At 43.7% G+C, this 14701-nt stretch overlaps 1 protein-coding gene across 1 annotated transcript in view; it reads left to right on the top strand.

The window, feature by feature from the left end:
• Positions 1-9113: 9113 nt before the first annotated feature.
• LOC136862743 (zinc carboxypeptidase) overlaps positions 9114-14701 on the top strand; it is a 138836-nt gene continuing 133248 nt past the window's right edge. The window contains exon 1 of the mRNA XM_067138972.2: positions 9114-9263. Coding sequence (XP_066995073.2) covers positions 9114-9263 — 150 coding nt within the window. The remainder of the gene's footprint in view (positions 9264-14701) is intronic.

Genomic DNA, 14701 nt, shown 5'->3' with positions numbered 1-14701 from the left:
TGTCCCCAAGCTCAGCATGCTACCAGGACAGATGTGGTGATAAGGTGTCATAGCGGTGTAATCCGGTAATAAGCGTCAGGACAAAGCCACATAGGCAAGAAATAGAAAAATCCTAAATATTAAACCTGACAGATTGCAGATAGCACATGCAAGGATGTGGACTGTAAAAGTCCAGGTAATATTGTTAGTTAGGAATAGGTATCGTACACAAGTAAATATCCCAATCCAAGTCGGTCCAGTTATTCAGGGGAACAGTCCTGAGCACTGCTGCGACTTCCGCGGGCCTTGCCGATTACCAAGCCATGCCGCGAGAAATCCTAGGACCTGCTACACAGGTTGACCTCCTTCGGGTCCCTGGTACCCAGTCTCCGACTCCGAAGAATGCGGCCACGCTCGCCGAGGTGGGAGCCTACTGGAGGAGGTGGACACGTGGCGACTGGCCTTATCCCTTTCTGCTCGAGCCACGGCTCTGTAAACTGGGCAACTGCGATGGGAGTTCAGATGGCCTATCCGCGCAGTTGTCAGACACCGGCGTCTTCCTAGGTGCCGTGCAGGCTGTGTGGTGCTGATCACCACAACAGCTATTACATCGTACCTGGAGCCCACAGCTACCCTGTCGATGGCCTAATTTCATATAGCAGAAACACTCCAAGAGCTGTAGACGGGGACATTTCGATCTCACTTAACATCTTCTTGGGGTCCTCTCCTGGCTGGCTTCTCCTTTGACTGCCCCCCAAGGTGCAGTCGTGAGTTGTGGCTGGGTGTTCCTGTCCCACTCCTGTCGGGCCTTCTTATTCTTCTTCTTCTTCGTGGTACGTGGCCGACGTCGTTGTCTTGTAGGTAACTGTCCCTTCTCGGCGGGGAAGGTGACTTCGTTCTGGCTGTGTCCCTCTTCCTGGCTTGGGGACCGTGGGGGAGCTGGTTGCCTCGCTGATGTACGGCATCTCCTTCCTGGTTGGTGGTGGTGTAGGCGTCGGTGGATGAAGGCACCTTTATGTTGGTCCTGTCCTGTGGAGCACACACTGATGTCTGCATCGGGAAGGAGGTGCTAGTGGGCCGGTAGGCCAGGGTAGTAGCCACGGGCCTCCAGGATACATACTAATCCGCTGCCATGCTGCCCTCCTTCGTTCTGAACGCTCTCCTGGTTTTCACCCGGGCCGGTCCTCGTTGGCCCTTGTAGTGGGCTGACGTACTTGCGTGGGTCATCTGTGTCCATTTCCAGAAGCATTGCCAGGCCGACGAGCGTCGCCAACTATAACGGGCCCCGTAGTCCTGGGCTCCGAGGGAGCCAAGAGACGGGGATCCGTACCAATCTGCACTTGCTTTTGCCTCGTGGCTGACTGCGTGGCGGTGGTTGACGTCGTCTTTTCCTCCGGCAGCGTCTGCTTACCTGCCTCCTATTTGTTGCAATCCTTTGGTCCGGTTCCCATTCCTGGCAGTCGGATGATCTGGAAGTCCTTGGGAGGTGCGTCTCGTAGTAATAGAACCATCTTTGGTCCTTTGGGTGGAGGATAAGCGCCCGTGGGGAGAATCGCTTCCGAGAGTTCCACCGAGTGCGGCCACCAAGCTCCACGTAGAACTTGAAGACACGACTGCTGGACCCTCTCTGTGCCCTGTCGGTGGTAAACCAACAGGGTCGGTAGGTTGGGTCCGCGTGCTACGTCTTAGCTGCGATACTCCGGGTCCAGATTCCCTGGAAGTAGTCATCGTCTTCTTTCGTCTCTGTTGGTCTCCAGTTATCTGCCATCTGACCTCAAATGAAAGCCTGAAAAAGAAATAGCATAACAAGTGCTGCTTCGGCTAGACAATGCTCTCTTAGCTCACTTAAAAGTGCACAGGTGCAGACAAATATACGACCTTCGTTGTACTGACGAGTAGAGATTGCCTAGCTTGCACTGATAACTACGGGAAAGCCTAACAAGGATAGTGACTAAGGGCAAAGCACGTACGTTCTTCCACTATCACGGCCAGCTCGCTCCAGGTTACGAAAGTGGTTGCAGTGCACAACCGTAAATAGTCTCCTCTCCCTCCGGCTGTCGTAATCATCAGCGGGGTATCTTGAAATATCTGCAACATACGTCTCGCTCGGCAGTCAGCTGGGAGATACCGGTGCTGCTGTATTTTCATGCTCTGGCCTGCATTTTGTAATCTGTGTGTAACAGGCATCCAAGAATTGCTGATTTTGTATCCTTCCTCTAAATTCATGTTTTCCCAGTGTTTCATAATTTCTATATAGCGTCTCGGATTTTTCTTTCGTGATTCCGGTGAAGGCTGCTAAAATCTTGGTTCTATCAAATGAAATTTCGTGGCTTGTTTCGCAGGAATGTTCCGCTACATCTGACATTTCCGTGTCTTGGTTCTTAGTGTAATTGGATATGTTCTTTAAGTCGGGTAGAAATTGGACGCTTCGTTTCATCTACGTAGCAGGTACCGCAGATGCATTCATGGTGGTAGACTCGTGGGGCCTGTAATTATACCAACCGGATCAAGAAAAACTCCACAGATTAGCAAAAATATCGGTAATCCAGCAGAGATACATAAAAAACCGATTACCTCGGACTCTATACCTCCTAAACGGCATTGACTGCCAAAGATTCATAAAGAATACATAACGCTGCAACCTACTGTGAGAGCTATTAGGTCTCCGGCACATGATATCGCTCGCTGTCTGGACGGACTAATCAATAGCATATAGGACACACTGACACCTACGTTAAGGACCTCCGGCGTTTAATCCAGCTCATGAAGGATCTGTAGCACTGACTTATAAGTACGTTTCTACGTCACATTACTTTTCACAACAGTCCCGCTAACAGAAGTATTTTTGCTGCTAAACTAGAAATTTCCAGAGGATCTATCAACACTAGCCAAAGAATGCCTTAACGCCACATATTTCCATTTCAGCGGGAAATTCTACGAACATACAGAAGGACCGGGATGAGATCACCGGTCTCACCAGTAATTGCAAATATGTATAAGAAATAATTCGAACACAAAGACTTAGTCACCTCTATTCTGAAATATAAATGCTTTCTCCGCTATGTAGACGACGTATTTTACACCTGGTCTCAGAGGAGTAATAAACTTCAATTATTTCTCGACCATCTTAACTCCATTTATGGGAATATTACGTTCACCATCGAAATCGAGGTAAAGGGGAAGCTACTGTTTCCGAATGCCCTAGTAAAACGGAACACCAATGGGACTCTGAGCCATGCAGTACACATAATACCCACACACAGAAACCTGCTACCTGCAACTACCTGCACGTCTCTTCTCCCCACCACCCATCACAAAAGCAAGCTGTTCTAAAAAATTAACAGGACCATAGCGATATCGATCACAGAACGCCTTGAAGAAGAGATACAACATCTCTCTAAAACCCTCAGGAGAAGTGGATACTCGTTACACAACATTACACAACATTCCCCGGAATCACAAAAGAAAATTCCGAGAAGTTATAGAAATTAAGAAACACACAAGAAGTATTAATATAGAGGAAGGTCATAAAATCAGCATTTCTTGGATGTGGGAGATAGTAAGTCGGTAGCCCTGAGAATGGCTTTTAAGAGGTTTCCCTTAATTAAGGCCACAGCTGCTTCCTTCCCAGTCCTAGACCTTTCTACCTCATCGTCGCCGTAAGGCCTGTCTATGTCGGTACGACGAAACAAAAACCAAATATTAAAAATTTGTAGTACAAAACACAAAATCTTGAAACATTCAATAGAATGTCCGAGTCCACAGCGTAACGGTTAGCATCATTTGCAGCCATCCTCTCTGGCACGAGTTCGAGTCCCGGTTTTGCCAGAAATTTAAGAATGGCAGAAGGGTTAATATGTGGTTACAATGGTACATGCAGCTCACCTCTATTGCGAATGCGCCTGAGAAGAGCTGCGCAACCTCGGAACAAGGACACGAGTTCACTTATTCGATAGAATCATCATGCCTGGAAACATGTTGTGCCGAGCTTCCGCAATGGAGTCACTGTGAAGAAGTATAATGAGTAGTGGCCGGTCCAAATGGAGTACGGAGGGCTCAGAGTAGGTGCTAACCTACAGCACCGAAGACGCACAACGATGTTCTCTTGCCTTCAGAAAACACTGATCGATGTATTTCATTTCAACTACTCACTACATTTCACTACTCTCTGTTACCCAGACTACATGTCTCCCAGACTGACTGCTAGCAGCCGCCACTGAATATGAACAATATATGTAGCTAGCGTGGAATAACGAACATTTTGTACTTGACAGATATTAAAAATGAAATAAATATATTCAAACAAAATAAATAGAATATTAAAATGACTTAAGCCCAATATTGTCACTAAGGTAATTGGAAATCACGTCACGACTTGAGCATGTTAGAGTATAATACACTGGCGGAAAATGAAATCTCAACATTGAGAAGGAGTTGTGCTAGAGAAACGAAATTCGGAGGCTTGATTGCACATCTCAAAGATGATGCCTATTCAAATTTGCGCGCTAGTTACCTTTACGCGCCTTCGTAACACACGCCATACTGTGGTTTGAGGAACATGCAGTTCCCTGCTACATCTCGTAGTTGATTTCTTAGGACTATCGAGATAAACGCCCCTAATCCTATTCACATCCGCTTCTGGCAGCGGGACGCCCACTGCTTTTCACTTTGCACAAACAACCTGTATCCACAAATTGTGTGTACCATCTGCGAATAGAGTTGTCGCAAGGAGGCTCCTTCGCGTATTTTGGTCGAAAATGGCGCTGGACTCTGGTAGCGGATCGGTGTTGATGAAATTCAAGCGTACATAAAGCTTTCTCCTTATCGCTAACCGCCATTTTCTTAACCACTGCTATTGCTGCCATCCGGTGGTAACTTATGTACTACAGTTGATACAAAACAAAACTTTGAGAGTTTGTCTAACCGTTACTGCAACAATAAAAATGATACGTTTTCAAAAAAGAATTCACGAAACCCCGACAATCATTTAGAACAACCCTGTATTGTGATCCTTCCTACTTTTATAAATGCCCCTCAAACTTATTCGTCTACTAATATCATTTCACGCCATCTCTCCGCTGACAGCTCGAAACATACCACTTAGTCGAGAAGCTTGTCTTCTTTCTGCCAATTCTTCCCAGCCCAAAAGTTGCAACATTTTTGTAACCCTACTCTCTTGTCGGAAATCACCCAGAACAAATCGGTCTGCTTTTCATTGGATTGTTTCCAGTTCTTGAATCAGGTAATCCTGGTGAGGGTCCCATACACTGGAACCATACTCTAGTTGGGGTCTTACCAGAGACTTATATGCCCTCTCCTTTACATCCTTACTACAACCCCTAAACACCCTCATAACCATGTGCAGAGATCTGTACCCTTTATTTACAATCCCATTTATGTGATTACCACAATTAAGATCTTTCCTTATATTAACACCTAGATATTTACAATGATCCCCAAAAGGAACTTTCACCCCATCAACGCAGTAATTAAAACCCAGAGGACTTTTCCTTTTTTCGAATCTCACAACCTGACTTTTAACCCCGTTTATCAACATACCATTGCCTGCTGTCCATCTCACGTCACGTTGCAGTTGCTCACAATCTTGTAACTTATTTATTACTCTATACAGAATAACATCATCCGCAAAAAGCCTTACCTCTGATTCCACTCCTTTACTCATATCATTTATATATATATATATAAGAAAACATAAAAGTCCAATAATACTGCCTTGAGGAATTCCCCTCTTAATTATTACAGGGTCAGATAAAGCTTCGCCTACTCTAATTCTCTGAGATTTATTTTCTAGAAATAATGCAACCCCTTCAGTCACTCTTTTGTCAAGTCCAATTGCACTCACTTTTGCCAGTAGTCTCCCATGATCCACCCTATCAAATGCTTTAGACAGGTCAATCGCGATACAGTCCATTTCACCTCCTGAACCCAAGATGTCTGCTATATCTTGCTGGAATCCTACAAGTTGAGCTTCAGTGGAATAACCTTACCTAAAACCGAACTGCCTCCTATCGAACCAGTTATTAATTTCACAAACATGTCTAATATAATCAGAAAGAATGCCTTCCCAAAGCTTACATACAATGCACGTCAAACTTACTGGCCTGTAATTTTCAGCTTTATGTCTATCACCCTTTTCTTTATACACAGGGGCTACTATATCAACTCTCCATTCATTTGGTATAGCTCCTTCAACCAAACAATAATCAGATAAGTACTTCAGATATGGTACTATATTCCAACGCATTGTATTTAGTATATCCCCAGAAATCTTATCATTTCCAGCTGCTTTTCTAGGTTTCAACTTTTGTATCTTATTGTAAATGTCATTGTTATCATATGTAAATTTTAATACTTCTTTAGCATTAGTCTCCTCCTCTATCTGGACATTATCCTTGTAACCAACAATCTTTATATACTTCTGACTGAATATTTCTGTCTTTTGAAGATCCTCACATACACACTCCCCTTGTTCATTAATTATTACTGGAATGTCCTTCTTGGAACCTGTTTCTGACTTAAAATACCTGTACATACCCTTCCATTCTTCACTAAAATTTGTATGACTGCCAATTATGCTTGCCATCATGTTATCCTTAGCTGCCTTCTTTGGTAGATTCAATTTTCTAGTAAGTTTCTTCAATTTCTCCTTACTTCCACAGCCATTTCTAACTCTATTTCTTTCCAGCTTGCATCTCCTTCTTAGTCTCTTTATTTCTCTATTATAATAAGGTGGGTCTTTGCAATTCCTTACCACCTTTAAAGGTACAAACCTGTTTTCACATTCCTCAACAATTGCTTCAAAATCATCCCAGAGTCTGTTTACATTTTTATCTACCATTTTCCACCTATCACAGTTACCTTTTAGAAACTGCCTCATTCCTGCTTTATCAGCCATATTGTACTGCCTAATAGTCCTATTTTTAAGACTTTCCTTTGTATCACATTTATTTTTAACTACGACAGAAACCGCTTCGTGATCACTAATACCATCTATTACTTCGATTTCTCTATACAGCTCATCTGGTTTTACCAGCACCACCTGTAGGATATTTTCCCTCTCGTTGGTTCCATCACTTTCTGAATCAGCTGTCCTCCCCCATATTAACTTATTTGCTATTTGTTGGTCATGCTTCCTATCGTTCGCATTTCCTTCCCAATTGACATCTGGTAATTTGCCATTTGTTGGTCATGGTTCCTATCGTTCGCATTTCCTTCCCAATTGACATCTGGTAAATTCAGATCTCCCGCTACAATCACATTCCTTTCCATGTCGTTTCCCACATAGCTGATTATCTTATCAAATAATTCTGAATCCGTGTCAGTGCTACCCTTTCCCGGTCTGTACACTCCAAATATATCAAGTTGCCTATTATCTTTAGAAATGAGCCTTACACCTAGAATTTCATGTTTCTCATCGTTAACGTTTTCGTAGCTTACATATTCGTCTTTCACCAGAGTGAATACTCCCCCTCCCACCATTCCTATCGTATCTCTACAATACACACTCCTGTTTCGTGAGAAAATTTCTGCATCCATTATATCATTTCTCAGCCATGATTCAACTCCTATTACAATATCTGGTAAATTTGTTTCTAGTAAATTAATTCTATTCCTTTCTTTACAATACTTCTACAGTTCAACACTAACATTTTTATGCCATTACTACTTGATTTCCAGTTCCCTGTTCCCTTATCACCGCTCCCTAGGCCACCCCGTTTCCCTGAATGTACCTCCCTATTACCCTTCCAAACAAATTTCCTAACTTTCTTTCAACGGTATGGCAGAAAGACTTGTCAGGGGTGTATCCACAGTGCATCGGTGTTGGCAACAATGGCCACGAGAAGGCATTGTCTCAGGAGGAAGACCGCAATATTCGCCGCATGGTCGTGGTGGATCGTATTGCGTCTGCAACAGCCATTCGAGCTTTAGTTGGTGCAAGAGGCACCAAAATGACACAGCTAACTGTAGCAAATCGATTACATGAGGGACAGCTCCGAGCCAGACTACCTTTAGCGTTAATGCCACTCAGAAACCATGTCACCTGCGACTAGAGCTCACTGTAGGGCGGATTGGAGATCTGTTGTGTTCTCAGATGAGATCCGTTTCTGTCTTGGGGCCAGTGATGGCCGTAGTTTGGAAAGAAGGAGCCCATGTGAGCGCTTGGAACCAAGCTGTTAGCGATGTCGACACATTGGACCTACACCAGGAGTTCCGGTCTGGGGAGCGATTTCCTTTGACAGCAGGAGCACTCTCATCGTTATCCCAAGAGCCTTGCCGATGGATTTGTACGTCACACTGGTGACTGAACCCGTTGTGCTGCCATTCATTCACAGTATTCAAGGGGATGTTTTCCAACAGGATAACGCTCGTCCTCATACCGCTGTCACCCAGCGTACTCTACAGAGTGTCGACCAGTTACCCTGGGTTTGCGAGATAACCAGACCTTTCGGCCATTAAGCACATACGGGACATTATGGGACACCAGATCTCGCGTCATCCAATACCAGTATTAAACGTCGCAGATTTGATTGGCCAAGTACAACAGGCGTGGAATTCCATCCCACAAAACGATGTACGGCACCTATACGACGCAATTCATGCACGTTTGGATGTTTGCATTCAAAATAGTGGTGACAACAGCGGTTATTAATGTACCACGATGTAGCATGTCTACTCGCGCATACATGAACCTGTGACCTGGAAACTAACGAAATAAACACGTTGCCTCGACATTTGCTAAGCCTAAATTGCTCCCTGTAATTTAGTGTCTTCTTAGTGTTAGGATTTCATTTTCCGCCATTGTAGAAAGCAAATTAGTTTCCTCGAGCGTCAATTGGTTACAAAATGGTCTAGGTTGTGCCAGTCTCTCCTTAATTTGCATTTACTTGTTAGATTAGCAGTAATAAAATATATTATTGAACTAATCTGACACAGGTCGTGTTACGACCTGACAAGGTAAACATTAGCGAGTGAGGAGGTACGACGTAGACACTGGAACTACAACGAAGCTCATTGTCTCACAGGAAACTTTGTCTCCATTGTTTATCTTCTTGCTTGATCAATGTCCGGGAATTTTTCATCTCCAATGAAATGTTTTCCTTTTAAGTTACAAGATGCGTCTCCTGCTGTGTCTTCTGCTGAGCTTCCTGTATGCTTCTACGCTGTCCGAAAAGGCTCGATTTGACCACTACCGGGTCCATCGCCTACAACTAACTACAGACGACCAATGGAAGGCTCTTTTGTCTACAACACTTCCTGGAGGCGTGAGTATTGATTATTACGAATGCCAGAAGTTGTATTTAATTATGCGAATGTCGGTATATTTTTTATATATGTTTGGATGTGAGACATTCCAAATCGGTCAGGGATCAGTGTGATGAAGAAGGATTAGAGGTTTAGCTCTATATAATACGATTACAATCTTCTTATAGAGATATCCATTATTTTTGCACCACACTGCGTTTTCTCCATAAGATTCGTATTAGTGACGGTGGTTCTGCCTTTTTTTTATTATGATGCTGTTCATCTTCCGTAGGCACAGTCACTCAAATAAAGAGTTAGATCATTATATTGTAGAAGTTTCTCGTATGTGCACTTTTCTCAAAAACAATTGAACCTTTATATTTCGTAGAGGCAAATAGTGTGAAGTGGAGAGTCATTGATGCTTTTCAAGAAGGTTGCACTATGACTTATTGCTACATAAAAGTTGTTGTAAATGTTGTAATCCCTTGTTGCACTCATACTTCGTGAGCGAGAGAGGGAGTGTATGACACAGAACACACCCACCTACACACAAATTAGAGTGGAGGGGGCATTCCCTCACCGACCCTACGCAGTGAACATTGTGTATTGCGAGACATAAACCCACGAAGCCGTCGTACCACTTCAACTAGCCAAAAAACTGGAGTAGCTGGTTCCGCCGATATAAGGCGTACGGGTAGCCATATCCTGGTCAGTGCAATTAAAATGTACTGTACAGTTCCACAAACTACAAACACAAATTCAGTACCAGCTAGATAGATATTAAAGAAATAGCACCCAAGGCCTTGTAAAGGTCGACGGGCTATAATCGCTGAGTGCTACCACGCCCGCCTGGCACCGTCGAGAATTGTGATTACGTAGTCATGAGTCAGTGTTTTGAGCCTCAGTGTCAAAGTGCTGAAAGAATATCGTGATGGACTGTTCCAGTGGAGTCTCTGCTTCGGTTATCAAGTGTGGCTGAGTTCAATGCAGTAGATGAGTAGAAGAGTCTCTGGTTCAGTTCAGTTCAGGAGTTGTGTCTGTTCAGTTGCGTTGAGTTGTTGAATTGTGCTTGTTGAGTTGCGGAGTTGGGCTGCAGTTGAGCTTTTGCCGTGACGTGAGTGCCCCGCTGTGTGTGTCAGCGTAGAGACTGACTACTACTACTACTACTACAACTAAAATGTTTTCGTTCCCACCCTGAAGGGAGAGGCGGGTTTCTTAGACGGTAACGCTGTCTTTCAGGCCAGGAGATTTGTTACGGTGAAGGAGATGTTCGGAGAAGGTGAGGGGGTTGGCGGCCGTGGCCTATATTAAGGACTGTCCCGGCATTCGCCTTAGTGCAGGAGAATGGAAAACCACGGGAAACCACTCTCAGGACAGCCGGCGGTTGGGGCCAGCCATGAGGTCCAGCCCTGTCCCGTCTCCCGAATACAGAGGCGTAGAGCCACGGTAGAGCCGCGGCCATCCCTCCTCTGCTCGGTAGGCCGGTCAGAGTGCTGAGCTGTTGGACCACGGACCAGCCGTGGCCACGTATGGGCCGAGAACCATTCTGCATCTACCGATGGAGCCTGACTTCCTTCTTCTTCCAAGTGGTTATTTCATTACCACCCGAAACGGGTAGACGGGCCAACAGCTAAACGTGTAGCTCTTAGGCCAGGGATGTGTTAAGAATTATATACTGGAGACGAAGTATTGGAAGTATGTCTAGTACAGACGCCATCACGCAGTTGCTCTAGGGAGCCGGTGTTACTTGCTCCGCTCGGGACGGCTGTCAGTCACGTGACAAGAGAGCAGCGGACAGGCGGGTTGCATACCGTGGTGGTACTGTACTTGCCGCTCGGAAATGTTACTATACGAACAATGAAGTACATATAGGTACATAAATAAATCATTTCTGAGGAATTATCAAACATTATAATATAAAAAAGTTAAGTAGGGTAATATGAAATGCACTTACATCCTCAAATGTTTTTTTTTTTTTTAGTTTTTCTAGTAACGCTGTCCTTGTCCGGCCCCACGGTGTAGGGAGCAACGCTTTCGCCTGTCACCCGGCGGCCCCGGGTTCGATTTATGGCGGAGTCGGGGGTTTTAAATTGTAAATGATTAATATCTCTGGCCAGGGGACTGGGTGTTTGTGTCGTCCCTAACGTTCCTTTCCCTACATTCAACACTTTACACTTCCGCAATTTCCTAACATATGGTGCAAGTTGGGGCAAAAGGTCTTTCTAGGTCGACGCCCCGAAAAAATAGCATTTTTTAATCGCTATCCTTCCCCGGCCTTCATATTTATCATATTCGTTGGCTTGACACAAGGAACAACGGCGCTGCAGATTGAATAATTTAATGTTATATAATATTTCACTACATATTAAACATTTTGTGTTATTTTCTTGAAGAATAAAATACTCCTCTTCCCAAGAAGGTTTGAAACTTGTTGGCGTCGATGGCCTACCCTGTACTGAACTTTCTTCCATAGTAAATGCAACATTAACCGACTAGACTTGAACGTCGTGTGGTGTGAGGATAAGGCAGGAACACACTACTGTCACCTCACACGAGTTCACGCGTATCGTGTCGCAATCTAACCTGTCCAGAAAGATGCGCTATACCTTTGCGCCACTGGCCTGCAATACGTACTACGTCGTGCACTTCCCCTACTTCTTCCCCTACTTGCTCGCTAAGCTGCTCTCGTTCCTCAGGAGCGGGGAGCAAACTGGCTCCGAAGGCATTTCGCTCTCGATTGACGATGCCTGGTCTAGTACATACATGCCGGGGAGAAGTGTGTTGGTATCGCTGGCGCAGGGGTCACCGACCCCAAGTCGGACCCCAGAGCTGTGCCCGCATCGCAACCACCCAACTTGATCCCAGCTAGTCCCCCGTTTATTGTTCATTCAGAAAAATAGATATGTTATATAGACACTTGTTACAGAGTTTGGTTAATTACATATGTGTTACAAAGATTGGGTGACCCAGTGAAATGCCGTGGAACATCATTGAACTCTGTCACGTAATCACTACACTAGTCAGTTGAACACTGGTCCCTCACAATATTCTTGATCGTAGTATTGGTATAAAGTCTTATATAGTAGAAAATAAACAAAGGTAATATTGATTCAATACATTGAGCTGAAAGAAAGACAACATTTAACTATTTACATGAAATCCAGTGCCTCGCTCGGGTGACACGTTAAAGACAAAATACACGTATAACATCGAAAGAAGTGTGGAAGCATTATGGTGCGCCAAATAATGTTATTGGAGAATCAAAAAAAAAGACAATAAATTAAAACTATGGCTCTAGATAAGAAATACGACTAACTTAACATGCTCTGCACCTAATCCTGCGGTATTGTAATACTAAATAAAAGCAAATAACAAAAATGAAAGTAAAATAAAATAAACATAGAATAAAATAATAATAATAATAACAATAATAATAGTATATAAAAATAATAATATTAATGATAGTTATAGTAAGAATCACCTTTCTCTGCCGCTTTTCCCACACCCGTTGGGTCACGAGAGCGAACTGCATCGCACAAGTGGATTTGGCCCTGTTTCATAGCCGAATGCCCTTCCTGACGCAACCCCATATGGCGGGAGGTAATCACCATTGCGTGTTTCTGTGGTGGTTGGTAGCATGGTGTGTGATGTGAATGTGAAGAGGAGAGTGTTGGGACATACAAAAAACCCAGTTCCCGAGGCAGAAGAATTAATCAGAAGGGATTAAATACCAGACCCGGTCGGGAATCGAACCCGGGACCCTCTGAACCTAAGGGCAGTACGCTGACCATTCAACCAACGATTCGGACAATGATAGCAATAGTAAGAATGAGAATAAAATAATATAAAAATGTAAATACAATGTGCTACGAAAGGAGAATCTAATGATGGATAATCAATCAATCAATCAATCAGTCAATCAATCAATCCATCAAGCAAGCAAGCAAGCAAGCAAGCAAGCAAGCAATCAATCATCATCTGCATTTAGGGCAGTCGCCCAGGTGGCAGATTCCCTAGCTGTTTGTTTTCCAAGCCTTTTCTTAAATGATGGCAAAGAAATTGGAAACTTATTAAATATCTCCCTTGGTAAGGTATTCCAATCACTAACTCCTCTTCCTATAAACGAATATTTGCCCCAATTTGTCCGCTTGAATTCCAGCTTTATTTTCGTATTGTGATCTTTCCTACTTTCAATCAATCAATACTGATATGCATTTAGGGCAGTCGCCCAGGTGGCAGATTCCCTATCTGTTGCTTTCCTAGCCTTTTCCGAAATGATTTCAAAGAAACTGGAAATTTATTGAACATCTCCCTTGGTAAGTTACTCCAATCCCTAACTCCCCTTCCTATAAATGAATATTTGCCCCAGTTTGTCCTCTTGAATTCCAACTTTATCTTCATATTGTGATCTTTCCTATTTTTATAGACGCCATTCAAACCTATTCGTCTACTAATGTCAATCCACGCCATCTCTCCGCTGACAGCTCGGAACATACCACTTAGTCGAGCAGCTCTTCTTCTTTCTCTCAATTCTTCCCAACCCAAACATTGCAACATTTTTGTAACGCTACTCTTTTGTCGGAAATCACCCAGAACAAATCGAGCTGCTTTCCTTTGGATTTTTTCCAGTTCTTGAATCAGGTAATCCTGGTGAGGGCCCATACACTGGAACCATACTCTAGTTGGGGTCTTACCAGAGACTTATATGCCCTCTCCTTTACATCCTTACTACAACCCCTAAACACCCTCATAACCATGTGCAGAGATCGGTACCCTTTATTTACAATCCCTTTTATGTGATTACCCCAGTGAAGGTCTTTCCTTATATTAACACCTAGATACTTACAATGATCCCCAAAAGGAACTTTCACCCCATCAACGCAGTAATTAAAACTCAGAGGACTTTTCCTATTTGTGAAACTCACAACCTGACTTTTAGCCCCGTTTATCAACATACCATTGCCTGCTGTCCATCTCACAATATTTTCGAGGTCACGTTGCAGTTGCTCACAGTCTTGTAACTTATTTATCACTCTATAGAGAATAACATCACCCGCAAAAAGCCTTACCTCCGATTCCACTCCTTTACTCATATCATTTATATATATAAGAAAACATAAAGTTCCAATAACACTGCCCTGAGGAACTCCCCTCTCAACTATTACAGGGTCAGATAAAGCTTCACCTACTCTGACTCTCTGAGATCTATTTTCTAGAAATATAGCAACCCATTCAGTCACTCTTTTGTCTAGTCCAATTGCACTCATTTTTGCCAGTAGCCTTCCATGATCCACCCTATCAAATGCCTTAGACATGTCAATCGCGATACAGTCCATTTGACCTCCAGAATCCAAGATATCTGCTATATCTTGCTGGAATCCTACAAGTTGAGCTTCAGTGTAATAACCTTTCCTAAAACCGAACTGCCTTCTATCGAACCAGTTATTAATTTCACAAA

The sequence above is a fragment of the Anabrus simplex genome, chromosome 2, assembly GCF_040414725.1.
Source record: "Anabrus simplex isolate iqAnaSimp1 chromosome 2, ASM4041472v1, whole genome shotgun sequence".
NCBI lineage: Eukaryota > Metazoa > Arthropoda > Insecta > Orthoptera > Tettigoniidae > Anabrus > Anabrus simplex.
The sequence above is the reverse complement of the archived record's forward strand: the minus strand, read 5'-3'. Positions and strand labels throughout refer to the sequence as shown.